General features: G+C 43.7%; 1 protein-coding gene across 9 annotated transcripts in view; it reads left to right on the forward strand.

Moving 5' to 3' along the window:
- PCNT (pericentrin) overlaps nucleotides 1–15678 on the forward strand; it is a 135782-nt gene that overhangs the window by 15281 nt on the left and 104823 nt on the right. For 8 of the 9 annotated variants that reach the window (XM_019553909.1, XM_019553910.1, XM_019553914.1 and 5 more), the window contains exons 2-4: nucleotides 6105–6320; nucleotides 7972–8022; nucleotides 14009–14158. In XM_019553909.1, coding sequence (XP_019409454.1) covers nucleotides 6105–6320; nucleotides 7972–8022; nucleotides 14009–14158 — 417 coding nt within the window. The remainder of the gene's footprint in view (nucleotides 1–6104; nucleotides 6321–7971; nucleotides 8023–14008; nucleotides 14159–15678) is intronic. The other variant, XM_019553912.1, reaches the window with a different exon arrangement.

A 15678-nucleotide genomic window follows, 5' to 3' on the forward strand; every position in this document is an offset into this window, starting at 1 on the left:
GCTCGCCAGCTCCTTGAGTACCCTGGGGTGTAGATTGTCAGGGCCGGCTGACTTGAAGGTATCCAGCTTCTCAAGGTGTTCCTTTACGAGGTCAGCATTAATGGAGGGCAGGGGCTCCCTCACGTGGACCTCCCTGTCCCATAGCGGGCATGGGCATCCCATGGGACGGATGAAAGATCACACGCAAAGTACCCATTTAATAGGTTGGCTTTTTCCTAGATGTTGGTTGTCAGTTGTCCCATCTGGTTCAGTTGTGGGGGGCATGAGCAGCCAGAGCGCTTCACTTGGCTAAAAGCTTATTGCTTGAATAGGGATGTAGTGGAAGTACCTGACTCCCTGGCCTTGTCTCCTTTATTGTATTACTTGGCCTGGGCCAAGGTGTGTATGTCAAAGTGGCTTATGCCTCTCATTTGAGTTTTTATAGGTTATTGTTAGTATTGATAGTGCTATGATATTAGTAGCCCTGAAATTCACTAGTTCCTCTCATTGTCAAGGTTTTAAGAACAGACTTTTGCTATCTGCTCTTCCTTCCCATAGTTTTTGGGGGTAGCCACTGGTATTTTTTAATGCCATACATAGAAGCTGAAAGGCCAAATTATGCTACTGTCACAGGAAGTAGATACAGATTTTCCACTTACATGAATGTGAAATTTGTGCCAGTGTCAGGAGTTGTAGTCAATCTGATCTTTGTGCAGCAGCAGAACTTTAATTTAAGTACCTTATTGTCTCATTCAGCTTCACTTTATAGGATTGCTTTCCCACTTGGAGGACTCCAGCTGTTTTGTTTCTGATCCTCTTGCTTCTCTTTTCTGTTTTCTTTTTCTGCTGTCTTTGCTTTTCTAACTCCCAACAACTGCTGCTTTCATGACACTGTTGCTTCATGGGCTTCCTTCTGTCCCCTTCCCCATCTGTCTGACGCTTTAATTAGTACAGTAGCTGTTGCTGGCATAGAGTCATCACTAGAGTTAATACCAAGCTGTGGAGAATGGCATTTCCTTTTCATTATAACTATTTTTAAGGCTATTTTCTTCCTGCTGTCTCGAGAAGGCAAGACTTCGCCTTCTTTAATCTTCATGGGAACTATGTTTAGTAGGGGTGCATTGATTACAGATTTTTTTTGGCCGATACTTATAGTCGATTATTAACCAGCCATATTGGCTGATACGATCTGATAGCTGATATGGAGCCCAGCTGCTTGGATAGCAGTGTCCGCCCAGTAAGTCTATGAGAGGGATGGGGCGTGGAGGGTTTAGATCGAGGCCTCCATGGTGAGGGAGGAAACGAGGCTAGGGCAGGAACAGGTTCTGCCCTGCTGGGGTGGGGCGCGGGACAGAGCCATGGTTGGCTCATCTGGGGGGGGGGCGGGGAGGCTCCCTGCCACTGCATGCACCCCCAGCGGAGGTATGGGGGCATGTGCCCCCTGAATGTGTGTCGGGTGAGGGTGGGCTGCCTGCTGCAGGCTCGGGGCAAGTGGTTATGCCAGCTTCTTCCCAGAAGGAAGGGGGAAAGCTGGGTTGGGGTAGCATTGAGAGGAGTGGCTACAGGGTGGCCTGTGGCCACCCTAAAATATACTGTGGTTCTCCCTCCAGCACTGCCATCACCCGCCCCACCCCTGAACACCCCAAGCGCAGCCCTGGCCCTGCCCCTTGCTGGAAAAAGGCTGGCTTTCCCTAGGGGTGCATGCAGCAGCAGGGACCCTCCCAGCCCCCCCATGGATTAGCCACCCATGGCTCTATTCCGTGCCTTGGTCTGGCTGGGCAGTGCCTATTCCTGCCCCACTCCCTCCCTCACTGTGGGGGCCTCGATCTGCTCCGCCCCCAGCCCCCAAACTTACCAATTGGAAACTGCTCTCCAAGCTGCCTGGCTGCATTCCTGGCTGCGTGCATTCTGTGGCTGCACGCAGCATTTATCAGTGACATTATCAGCTACGCTAGCCAAAAAAAAAAAAAAGACTATTGCTGATAATGCCAATTTTCCTTTTAATTGGTGCTGATCCAATATGGGCTGATATCAGTGCACCTCTAGTGTTTAGTTTTAACTATGAAATTTTTAGGGTTCACAAAAAAAAAAAATCTGCCTAATCTTCGTGAATAACTGCATCAAGAAGGTGTCTAGTAGGGCTGAGCGAAGCTTCAGTCAATGATTTGATTCATCAGAGATTTGGCCTGATTTGGTGCCCGAATCTCTGAATTGGAATAGAATCAAGAGACCCTTTAATCTCTTTGAATCGAATCGGAACCCTCTGAATTGATTTGGAGAGATTCGGAAAGATTTGCCAATTTGGATAGATGCAGCTTTAAATGTTTTTTCTACATACCTCAAGGTACCAGGCAGCTCTTGAATACTGAGATGGTGGGGCAGATGGAGTATCCCACAGGAACATGAAGGGGTCCTGTGACAGGTCACTTCCCCCAATGCCATCTTTTTTATTATCCATGCCTCACGTGGGGCGCCCTTGTGGCCTGTTTTGTAATTCTTAAATCCCTCCCTAATCTCACCTGCCACACCTTGATGGAATATTATTTTTTTGAGCGGGAGATACCTGGAATAATAGGCAATGTTGGGGTCTTGCCTAACTCCTGTTTCCTCTGGCTAGGCCTCCTGTCCGAACCCACTAAACAGGGTTGGACTCTGAAGCTCTAGCTTTTCCTGCCCCCTTATGGAGTACGGCACTCCTCAGCCCTGAGGCACGGGAGCCGGACTCGCAGCTAGTGGGCCGTGGGTTCAAGACCCGGGTGCAATCCGAACCCGCCTCTGTCAATCCAAACAAAACAAAAGACAAACTAGAACTGCACTATCAGTGCACCAGGCCTCCCTGGCCTTTTTAAAATAGTCCTTCAAATACCGGGGTCTGTGCCCCCCAAAACTGCGCCCTCACTGGGGCCAGGCACTCACTCTGAAGAGGGTCCCGAGAATGAGGCCTCCTCTGATCCCTAATAGCTTCTCCCAAACCACCGGTCTTATTCAATTATCACACAAAAATAATATAATAATAATAACTGTACGTGCTCAATCAATGTAGCGTCAGCTTACATGAACTCTCTTTGAGTCTTGGCTCCGCACCGTTGGCTACAGTCTTGGTTGCGGATGCAGTGGTCACCTTGCAGGGCTTCCATAGCTTCCCCCTTCCTGCTGAGGACCACTGCCCAAGCTTCTTCCTGGAGCTGTCAGGGGACTGCTTCCCCTTCAGCTGCTGACCTCCCTACTGCCATTTCACCCAGGGTTTTTATAGTCCTGCCTCTTCCAGTCAGCTGACTAGCCATCCCAGTTCAGCAATTAACCCCTTCCTCACCAGCCCTCTGTGCCCAGAAGGTTCTGGCCTTATAGGGGCGCACCTTTTTGCTCGTGACAGGGTTTGGATTCCCTGTCACAGGTCCCCAGCACTCTCGACAGCAGACCTGGAAGTGGACCAGAAGCATTTCTGGTCCACTTCTGGGTCCACTGGGGAGTGCACAGGGTCCCTCCCCCCCCAGTCAGCGACTCATGCCTCTTGGGACTGGGGAGGGCACCCAGTGTTCCCCTGTAGCTGATCACCAAGCCGGGAGGTGCAGGGCGGGTCCCCAGTGCACTCAGCGGTGGACCCAGAAGCGGACTGGAAGAAGTTCCGGTCCACTTCTGGATTTGCTGCCAAGCACATGGGGAGGCCCCCCTGCACTTCTATGGGCTGCTCCATCTGCCCCACCATTGCAGTGTTCATGAGCCACACCTGGTATCCTGACATGTAGAAAAAGCATTTAAAGCTGTGTCTGTGGCCAAATCACTGATTCTGTGAGTCAGCATCAAATCTTCAGATTCGGATTTGGCTGAATTGAATTGGGACAGTGAGCCAAATCAACAAATTGAATCACTGTCCCCAGTTTGGGCCGACTCCAATCCTGAATCAAAAACGGCCCGTTTCATGCACCCCTAGTGTCTAGTAGGGCTATGTGAAATTTTGCTGGGTGTTTCATTTTGAAGCTGTTTCAACACGTTACAAGCTTGAAAGAGTGAAATTGAAACGAAACAAAAGGCTTCGAAACAGCTTCGAAATGAAATGAAACTTTAAAAACGTTTTGGATTTCAAAGCTGGGCTTGCTTGCAGCTAAACAGAAACTAAGGAGAGAGAAGGGAAGGACTGCTCTGATATTGACATCTAGCTTCCTGTTCGATTCCCCACCTCTCTGATCATTTCTTCAGCTCTTCCCGAAGGGTGCGGGCCCCCAACCTGCATATAGATTGGGGGCCTGTGCCCCCAGGAAGAGCTGGGGGAAGCAATGGAGAGCTGGGGAATTGAACAAGTGACTGGGGAATTGAATGGGGAGCTGAGGGAATATTCAGGTCCCTAAAAATTCCTCCAGTTTCCGGTTGGTTTCCCTAGCTCCCCCATCTTTCTTCCAGCTCTCTGATCACTTCTCCCAGCTCTTCCTGGGGGGCATGGGAGCCCCTGCCCCAGCTTCCTGCTGCCAGCTGTTGAGGGTGGTGGTTCTGAGGTATTGTCCCATCCTGCAGCAGCAACCTGCTGAAACCCCGTGCACAGATCTGGGGGCCTGTGCCCCTGGGGAGGGTTGCGGGCCTCTGCTGGGATGACGGCAGGCTGCCGCTTCTAGCAGGTGATAAGAGTTTTGTTTTGAACAGTTTGAGGTGCAGTTTCCCAGAAACCCCTGCACCCATCTCCTTGAAACTTAGCAGACTTCATGCCCTCAGAAGGGGCTACCATCTCTGAAATTTTCATCTGAATGAGGCAAGAAATGATAAAGTTATAGGCATTTTCATGATTCCCCATTAGAGCTATTGGTGAAACGTCGAAATGCGCTGAAACAGCATCAAAACAGTGAAACAGTTTAGACAAAAGGAACAGTGTTTTGACAGCAAAACAAAACACTTGCTTTGAAATGGCAAAACAGAAGTTGAAACGAAATGGTGCTGTTTCGCACAGCCTTGTCTAGCATTCCTTCTTTTGCAAAAAGACATTGCTAAACACTCTAAAGGGGTTGTTTGGTATAGGACAAATACACAGTTATGCAATTACATATTTGTCCTTGCACAGAATAGCTAGGGACATGAAAAATAAGTAATCACTCTTAAAGGTAAATACGCTTCAAAAGAAGTGAAGTAAAGACACAACATTATTCTCTTTGATACAATCCTATTACAGTAAAAACAAGCTAATTTTAGTGGTATTGCTTACTGTAGATTGCATGCAGTAGTTCTGTGTTCACAGATCTCTATACCCTTTTATCATTGTGACCATATCTTTCACCAGATGATAAAATATTTTACCCGAATGGTAGGTCATCTATGGCTCTAACCTTGGTGAAAAGTTTTTTCCTCTTGGAAGGATGTCTATTCTTATGCTGTGAGGAAGATGTTAGTTGGAAAGACTACGTAAATACAGTTCTGGTGTTTAAAATACTATAATCCTCTAAGCTGTTTAAGGTACTGAGGGGAGATGGGTAGTAGCTTTCAACGTGTGGCATGATTTGGAAGTCCCTGGTGTTTTATAGAGCAGTGATAGTCTGATAAAGTAGAGCATCTGATTCTTCAACAGAAGAAATTAAAATGACCTGGCTTAATTAAATTTCTATTTATGTACCACAGTGTGCTTCCTGGCTAGGAAGTTTTGCTATATATTCTCTTTTTGGGGGGTGATAGGGAAGTGGCAGGAAGACTCACCTTTGTTAATTCTGCTCTTTGTACTTCCTGAGGCTAAGATACTTTAAAGATATTTTTCCAAGAGGTTATGATTCTTTTTGCAGGACTGGCAGAAAAAGCTATGAAGCTGCTTAGTTTTTAAGGGTTCTAGTATACAGACAACGACTCAGTCTCTTATTAACTTATTAGGCTGTAATTCTGGATTTTCTGTACAGTATGCTTTGTCACTTAGGAAAGTATTAGTAAAATCTCTTATATTGAAAAGAATGGTGGCACTTTTTGTTTAATTGTGCTGCTTCTTAGTTAGAAACTGAATGTTCAGGAAGTAGAAAGATAAATCAGGTTATCTTTAGATGTGAATGTTTGCTCAAATCAAGATATTTTCTGTCATCCATGAGTGTGTTAATATTGTGGTCCTGTTACCTTTTCCTCACTTACCTTTCCCTCTACCTCATGCAATCTTTTCTGCACAGCTTGCTCACTTCAGACAACGAAAAACAAAAAGTGAGAACACGCAGTCGCAGAAGAAGGCGGCGAAGAGGAAGGGTTCGTCTATCCACACGCATGACATTCCAAAGGAAGAGTGCACGTTAGAGGCCCAGGTCTCCGATTTTCTCTCAGACCTTGGTATGAGTATGGAGAGTCAGACTGAAGACCCTGACATATCAGAGGCAAGCTTTGAAGCTAAGGTAAATCTTCTTAAAAGCCCTTGCATTTAATTTAAACCTGTGTGCAACTGACAGATTATATTTGTTTGATTGACTAACATAAGGATTGTATTTCCTATTTCTAGCTCCTTTAAGTAGCTGGTAGCTGAAAGAGACAAGTAAACTGGTGTCCTTCTTGCTAGTGGTAAATAGTACAGTGATTAATATTTGTATAAATAGTTTTTCTTTTCTTTCTTTCTTTCTTTCTTTCTTTTTTTTTGGTCAAAATGGAGTTCAGCCAAGGCTCTTAATTATGTGATATATATACTGGAGTTTACTCTACTGCCAAGAGCTATGTCTAGTATTAAAAAAAAAAAAAAAAAAAGGCAGGTGCTTCTGTGCTTGCAGATTTTTGTTTGTGGTCTTTCATGTGTGCAAGTTAGACTTTTTTAAATTGCTTTGCTTGTCATTTGACAGGTGTGTGATTCTTGCGGGCATCTCCTAATAAATGTACTTGTTTGTTTGAACTCAGGTCCAGAGGGATGGTTTCCTCATTTCAGATTACAAATATGGTACTGGTATACCAATCTCAGCATAGGATCAGGCTTCATGGAGTTTCCTCTCCTCCTTTTTTTCCAACAAATAGCCTCAGATAGTTACTTGTAGCTCTCTGGAAGAGGTAGAGGGTGATCTTTCATTAGCAAGTAGCGGACATCATCTCGCCCACAACTTAGTTAAATAGGGCTGCTCCCCATAGGAATGGGGAGTGTTGAGTGACATGATTACAGAGTCTGCCATATGCTGCTGTGCATTTCAAGATCTTTTCACAAACATATTGTAGGTATGGTAGCCTAACCATTATGGTTAGGCTGGAGCTTTCTGCAGAGGAAAACAGCCGTTGGAACTTTTACTGTCTGGTAACAACAATATTACAATCTTACTTAATAGCAGTCTCATTGCTTCAGAACTATATTGTTGAAAACTAAAGTAATAAAGACACCACTTGGATGTGGATTTGATCTTACAACATCCTGGATACAAATTTGTACAGTTATAACCCAGCTGAGGCTCTGTGAAATTGCTAGACAGAGTTCTGAACAGTTCTTCCAGTGTTTTGCTGTTTTAATGTCAGTTGTAGCAGGGCTTTTTGTAGTATTTATCTTTTGCTAAACAATTTCCATTAAAATAGTCCTTTAAGGCAAGTAGAATTAGCATTGGAAGACCTTGAGAGAATAGAAATTCCACAGCTGCTCTGGGGAAATGGTGTACAGGATCAGAATCAGAGTTTGCTTTGGTGTTTCTGTCCTAAACGGTGAATTTTGCTGCGAATATTGAGAGAGCTCGATGTCCTATGGAGCACCATGTTTTGTTAAATCTTCCCATCAGAAATACAGAATTCATTACAGAACTGAAGACCCTTTTTCAGTGTGTATTTCTGCAAGTGAATCTTTTAAGACTTAAGTGTACAGATGTAACCATCATTTTGCTAGCCACTCTGCAGCAGGAGAGTTATTAGGTTATGCAACTTTAGTATAAAAACATACGAATTGTCATTTACTGAGTCAGACCATAGGTTCATCTTGCCTAGTATCCTGTGTCAACAGTGAACACATTTGTGAAAACTCATCAAAAACTGTTTTTACATGCTTTTAAAATCTACAACACTTTTAGGTTGTCAATTTATTTTTATCAGGGTGATTCTGACCTTCCTGATCCAGATGTATTGGACAATCATGGTGTTGAAGTAGGTGTTTAGTAAATAAGTGCTGCTGTTTGTGATCTGTTACATGACTGGGAAAGGAGCGTTATGGTTTACAGTGGATTTTAAAATGATGTAAATAACAATCATTAAGGACTTGGTAGAACACACTTTATAATAAAATAAAATAATTAAAATTATGCCAATGTCTTGATAGCCCAGATCCTCTTAGCATTGTTAATCAAGTTGGTACTACAGAGTTTGCATATATGAGATTGGATAAATGTTGTCAGTTGAAAGGGTGATTATTTTTTTCTACTTGTTTGTTACCCATAAGAATTCAAAGAATGCTCCTCTTTTAAAATGCAGCAATCTCTAAAAACGTACCTGTTACCTGAGCATTCCAGTGAGATAGCACAATTGTCCAAGACAGTTCATAACAGTCTGATATGAACAGTTATGATACTGTCAAATTCCTCTTTACAAAGATCAGAAGTGAATTGCAGCAAGTTGGTGACCTGCACTATTTTTTAAAGGCTATTTGAACATAGGTTATTTTGTTTTTCTTTCAGTACATTAAGAATGTATTTGCAGCTGATTGTTGTCTATACTTATATCTATACTTGTTAATTTTAAATTAAATAGTATTCCTGAATGCCCCTTGTTGTCTGGGGAAAATTCAGCCTGTACAATTATTATTAGTTTATTTGTGGTAATATAGTTCCAGTTTTCTTTTAAAACTTGCTATTGGAAATTAGATTTACAATCTCAGATTAAGCATGTGACTGTGGCATAAGATGAAAGGTGTATAATTACATTGTTTTTACCGATATTGTAATTTGGTCTATTAAGTTAAATACAGTTAAAGCATCATGACAACATTTTAAAGTGTGTTTGTTTTTTCTCTCTCTCACATTTATTTGTAAGTTTTAAAAGCAAAACGGTCATGTTTGTAATTGTGAAGTAGCATTAAACAAAATAAGCCCAAAGAATGAGGTACAGGCAGTCCTTGGACTTACGACACAAGTAGTTCCTGAAAACTGCATCTGAAGTCGAAACGTGGTAACTAATTTTCTCATAAGAAACAATGTTATAAATGGGGGATTGGTTCCTGATCCAAGGCCTGATACCCTATTTTCACCAAAAATACCCCAGAATTTTGTACTTGATCAATTATAGATGAGTAATATAGCTACATTAATGTATTTATATTGTAAATAATAATCATATTGATTTGGAAGGACTTTTTTGAGGTGATTTTGCTGGACTTTTTGAAAGGCTCTTGGTTGGACTTCTTGAAGGGTTCTTGGCTGGAGTCTTTTCAGGAGTCTTGGCTGCAGGTTTTTCTGGAGTCTTGTCTGCTTTCTTAAAGAAAGTGTCCGAGGAAGTTTGGCCAGATGTTCTCCAGGGAGATGAGTGACGCAGCAAACTTGTTTGCTGGCGTGGCGTGGCGTGGCATCAGATCAAGCATTGTAAAGTTGAAACTGATGTCATAAAGTTGAAACAGGGTGTCAGTTTATAAATGTAGTAAGTGTGAATGTAACTCAAAACATTTTAAGTCAAGGACTGCCTGTATAAGATAATATATGCTTGACGGGATGTCTGCAGAATTTAATTTTATGATCAGATTATATCTGTAGTTGGTATATATTAAAAATGGCATGGTGTGAATGTGAACACTTTTTTTTTTTAATGAAGAAAGATGTAATGTATTCTACTATGGACCATGGTCAGCTTGATGTCCAACTGCATCAGGGGAAAATTTCAGAGCTGGAAAATAGACTTGTGGACAAACCAGAAGCAGTTGAAAGACTTACTACGGAGGTAGATGAGCTTCAAGAACAGCTTGCCCAGTGTAGTGGGTCTACTCATCTTCAGGTACTGTTCACAAAATTAGTTGATGTTCATTTAAGGGTATTTCTTGTAGATGCTACATGCAGAGGTATGGTGAAACCCAGTAACTTCACTAAATGCCATAGTTCAGTACTGTTTCATAAAAGGCTCACTCCACCTCTGACCTCTTCTTGGTTTTTCTGGGCAGGTCCAGATCAGTGTGAATGTGCCTCTTGCAGCTTCTCAGACTCCTTTTGAGATGCTGCAGGATGCATGCTGGGAACAAAAAAAAGTTCCCTGCTCAGCAAATTTGCAGTGCGGACTCAAAATTTGGTACCTGGAAATCCAGGTATCAAAAAATACTCTGGGGGAAAGAAGCGTGGAGGCTTGGTCCCTGAGACAACTGGAGGTTTGTTCTTCCACAGAAATGTTCCAGTGGCCAGGCAGAGCATCTCTATGGCTGGCCCTTGACCCGATGCTGAAGCATGCTGCCTGCCCAGGTGTGGGGGGAACCCTGCCCAGCCCCAGCTCCCCTAGCTCCCCGATCTTCTCCCAACTCCCTTCTCCCACCTCAGCTTCACCTGGGCATGGTAATATGTGGTTCATTCCTTGGGAATGTGTGGCCTTCGTCAAAAGTTTGCCAACCACTGATCAAGGTAATGTTTACATGTACATATAGACCTTTTATCCAATGTGGGCCACCCTCTGCAACCCAGCCCCCTACCCTTCCCACCTGCCTTACCAGCAGGCCACAAACTCCTCCCCACTTCCCACCTCCTTCTACCTGGAGCAGCAAGCTGCTTGTGCTTACCCTAGTTGCTGATTCCGAACTGTCTGCAACAGGGGTAAGCGTAGACATGGCAGAGCAGCAGACTCTGCAGCAGTGGGGAGTGCTGCAGGGGGATTGAGTGACAGTACAGCTCCATTCCAATTCTGTTTCTTCTCTCATTCCTGGTGGAATTCTGTGGCCTAGATTGAACTTCTTCACAGATGGATCTGGCCCACTCTCATATCCTAAAACATACAATTTTTGCAAAATCTTCATTAAAAAAATAATTCAGGTGTCCCTTTTGTCTGCATAAATCTGAAGCTTCACTAATGAAAATGCATGCTAACTTACATGAAAATATATGTACTTTAAGATATCAGTGATTCATCAAGCAAAGTAACTGTAATAAAATAAGTACGATAATGTAGAATAGTTTAAATACTGAATCAAGTAACAGTATATTCTTTACAACATCTTAAAGTATTCATTGAAACCTTTCTAACATTAGGGTTAAATAATTTGAGTTCATCAGACTGCAGCAGTTATGGGAGCTCCTAAAGGGAGAGCTAGTTGAAACTCAGAATTTTCAGTTCACAAGAAATGCTGACATTTTTAAATCTGGATTTGTTTCCATTTTGAATGGAAACAAACATTTTTCAAAACTTCCTATGAAATGGAATTTTAAAACGTAAGCACTCAAACTAGAGGTGCACCAGTATAACAGTCCATATCGGTTTGGCAACAATAAAAGGAAAATTGACGTTATTGGCAATTGGCTTTTTTTGGCCAGTGTAGTTGATAATGTCACTGATTAAATGCTGGGTGCATGCATGTAGCTGCAGCATGCACATGGCCAGGAAAGCAGCTGGGCAACTTGGAGAGCAGCATCTGGCTGGTAAGTCTGTGGAGGGAAGGGTGGGGGCAAATTGAGGCCCCCACAGTGAAGGAGAAAGTGGGGTTGAGGCAGGGTTATCCAGCCAGGGTGGTGAATGCGACCCCAGGACTGGAATAGAGCCATGGGTGGCTTGTCCAGGGGGCGGCTCCCTGCCACTGTGCACATCTCCTGTGCAGGCATGGGGGTCATGTGCCCCCCAGATTTGTGCCCAGGGCAAGGACAGGCTGCCCACTGTGGGCTCTGAGCCTGGGGCTGTGCTGGCTTCTTCCCAGTGGAGGCTGGGCCAAGGCTGTGCTCGGGGTGGGTGGCAGCAACACTGGGAAGGAGGTTATGGGGGGTATGTGGCCCCTGTGCCTCTCCTGGTGGTGCACACAGTGGTGGGGAGCCACGTCCCTTCTCCCCTGTCCCCCCCTCCATCGCTTAGATGAGCTGCCCACAGCTCCGCCCCTCTTCCGGGGTCACATTCACCGCCCTGGCTGGGCAGCGCTAGCACTTGCCCCTGCCCCATTCCATCCCTCAGTGTAGGGACCTCCATTTGCCCCCCACCCTCCTACATCCCTTCCCTACCCTAGACTTCCTGGCCAGGCGCTGCTCTCCAAGCTGCCAGGCTCTGTATTGGCTATCAGATCGGTATTGACCAATACGGCTGGTTAATAATCAGCTATCAGTATGAGCCAAAAAAATTGTTATCGGTGCTTTCCTAATTCAATTTGTTTTGGGATTACATTTTTCCCAAACTTTTGTGCTACTACTGACATATGACATGATGTATTAGGGTGGGGATCAGCAGCCTATGGCCCCCGGGCCAGACCTGGCCTGTGGAACTGCTGGATTCCACCTGCGGAACTGGGGCTTCCATGATGGGGAGCTTGTCCCATGCTGTGGCGGGGAGAAGTGGAAGTGGTGAGTGCTCCTAAAACCCCAGCTCTGTGGGCTGGATCCAGTTGCCTTATACACCTTATACAGTGGTGGTAGCCAAGTTCCAGTGCTGGCCTGCCTTGGACTTGATTTGGCTCATTCCGGTCTGCAGGCAGGAAAGATTGTTTATTATGGAGATAACATTAAATAATGTAAAAATAAAATAACTTTAACAAAAATAATGTTAGAATTGGCATGTTTTCAAAATGTTGAGATGTCAAACAAAATGGTGTTATTTTGTTGGAAATTTTTGACAAAAGATTTTTTGAATCAACTCTGCTCTTAAGTTAAAGAAAGAGATTTGACAAATTGAAAATTACAGTGTTATAGGAGCAAACTTTTAAAATCTGAGAAGGATTGAAGTTTCAGTCTTTAGTCTAGTTTAGCAAGACACACAAATCAACTAGAGTTTAGAAAATTGCAACTGTATTTTGGAGGAAAAGCTCTCCCACAGAAGTGAGGTGCAACTGTACTACCTTTTTTATATTTTTAAACAAGAATTGAATATAATGATAGGGTATAATGAACTTTCCTGTAATAAATGCATAACAAGGTTAATAAAAACAGTAGAGACACAATATTTATCTACGCATTTCGTACTTTAAAAAAATAAATGTTGCTTGAATGGTACCTTTGTCCCTCTCTCAGCACCTCTCCCAGCACTTCCCCTCCACCCCTACCCCCACCATTTCTTCCTGTCTTTTGTATTCAAATCACTTTCTCTGTACTTAGGAACAGGAGTTGCATTCAGCCCTGGATAAGTTGTGCTTGTGTTTGTCCTGGGACAGAAATATCCCAGTATTGGCATATACATACATAGCCCTTTTAATTGGGATTTACTGATCAGCTGAATGCACTGCTGCTTTTCTGCCATTGATTCAATGATGCAATCCAATCCTCAGATTCCCTTTGTGATGTTCCAGCATAAAATGTTAGTACTGTACTTCATATCCTGTGAACCTTTTTAGGATTTATCTTGAAACAATAGACATGGGTGTCTGAATTATTGCACTTTGTGTCAGGATAAAACGGTTTATCCAGGACCAATGTGATGTCCGTAGTCTGATAGACTGTTCTGTGCATGTCTTTTTTAAGCATTTGATGAAGTGAATTCAGGCTCTAAAATCTTATATACCTTTAATTTAGTTAGTCTGTAACATGACTCTCTACCCTGCCTTCTGTTGAATGTTCAGCATTGCTAGAAGTGGTTGGCTCTACATTAACTTCATGGAACAGATACATTCTTATGCAAAGGCTCAAATGTGATAGAACCATCTCTTCGTGACATTTTTGTTTATTGGGATTATTTTCTGTTCCTTGTTCTCTTGGAGTGAGTTTTCAACATATATTAGACCCTATGGGGAGTGGAGTATGGGGTAGTTTTGGGGAACGGCTAGGATTAGTCCAGTTGCGTTACCCATTTTTTCCTTCATTGAAATTTGCATTTTCTAGGAATGGTGTTCCTTGGACTTCTAACAGAAATGTGACCATTCTTGTGGAGTGAGTTCCTAGATACTTTATGTAAAACAAATGCCAATTATTATATTTTTAATAAAAGTTGATTAGCTTACTATCAGATAGGTTTAATTTAGAGTATATATTAATGTTTCATGCAGGAGCTACAGACTGCTGTTCAGGAACGGAACAAAATAATAACTCAGCTAACAAGTAACCTTCAACAGGCACAGCAGAATCAGGATGACATTCAGGAAGAGACATCACTCCTAACGGATCAGATTCACAGTTTACAGCTTCAGTTGCTTGAGGTAGGCAAGCATGGGGCAAAGAAGGTTTTGAACATAAACCAGGAGTGATACTGGTAATTCTTCATCCTAGCAAATGATTCTTAACTGTAAACAGGAGTCTCGTTTACCTGTTTCAGAGTTTAAATTTGATTTTTTTTTTTCCAGATGTCCTAAACCAAACCTCAATTAACAGTTGATTTTTTAAATGAATTTATTGTGGTGCAGAGGAATAAGCATGCTTTAATTCTGGGGACTAGATTGAAAGCAGAATTTTTGCATACTTTCTTATGTTTGCCATTTCTGTGCTGTGTAGCACTCAGGAAACCATTTTATTGTTATGTGCCTCTATTTCCTATTAATTAAATAGGAAGAACTTTTACCCAATATTATTAAGTGGCTTGAGATATACAAATGAATAGCGCTTCAAAGGTTTATGACTGGGTATGCTGCTGGGTATTATCCCCTCTCCTTTTCTCACTGTCATATCTATAACCTTGGGTCTTATATGGCTTCTGTGTACCCCTGTCCAAATTCTAGGACACTCCCTGGCTAAACCCAGAGTATTCATGCCATATTTCCTGTCAAGTTTATAAAGACCTTATTCTGGCAGGTATTAAACATCTAGAAAAATAGCTGCAGCAAGGGAAGAGGCAAAAGCAATGTGAGTGTGGTGGTTGTTGGAATTAGGGTTTCAGCCTGAGGGAGAATTGGAGTACATTCCTCACACCTAAGAAACAGAATTTTGATTTGTATGGACTTGAATTCTGGAAATTATTCTTTTTTAGAGGTGTACTGATATATCAGTGCCATGTTGAATTGGCACCAATAAAAGGAAGTTAACATTATTGGCTATTGGCTTTTTTGGCTGGTATAGCCAATAATGTACTGATAAACACAGTATGCCTTTTGGCCAGGGCCCCCAGATGACGCATGCATGTGTGCCGCTGCACATGGCCAGGAATGCAGCCTGGCAGTGTGCAAGGCAGCGCTGCCCAGCAAAGATGGGTATTGGGACCCCAGGGCCAGGGTGGGGAGTGGAACAGAACCACAGGCAGTCTGAAGGGGGCATCGCTGCATGTGCCCCCGGGGGGAGCATGGGGGACATGTCCCTCCAGATCTGTGTGCAGGGTGAAGGTAGAGGTGGGCTTCCCACTGTGGGCTTGGGGCTGTCTGCTGTGGCCTTAGGGCTGTCTGCCCTATTGCCTTTTGCCCTGGGAGCTGTGTACTGGCTGTGCATCCCCTGCTCGTCTGGCAGCAGTGGGGACAGCCAGTTGTGCCTCCTACTGTTGGACAGGCAGGGGATATGGCTGTGGCAGAATGCCGGGCTAGCGATTCCGGCACCGCTTGGGGAGCCGTGGGCTTTACGGAGTGGGTGAGCACGCGGCTTGTGGGGCGGGATTGGAGGTAGCTTTATGACCACCTTCGAGGTTCGCCGAGCTGGCACAAGTAGACGACTTAGAGTGAGTTGTTAGTTTTTATAATAAGTTTGTAGGATGTCTGTTGGTTCACGGGGTTCCGGAGCAAGCCCTTGCTTTCCACCA

This window comes from Crocodylus porosus, unplaced genomic scaffold (genome assembly GCF_001723895.1).
Source record: "Crocodylus porosus isolate Cpor-Errol unplaced genomic scaffold, CroPor_comp1, whole genome shotgun sequence".
In the NCBI taxonomy this organism is placed as follows: Eukaryota; Metazoa; Chordata; order Crocodylia; family Crocodylidae; genus Crocodylus; species Crocodylus porosus.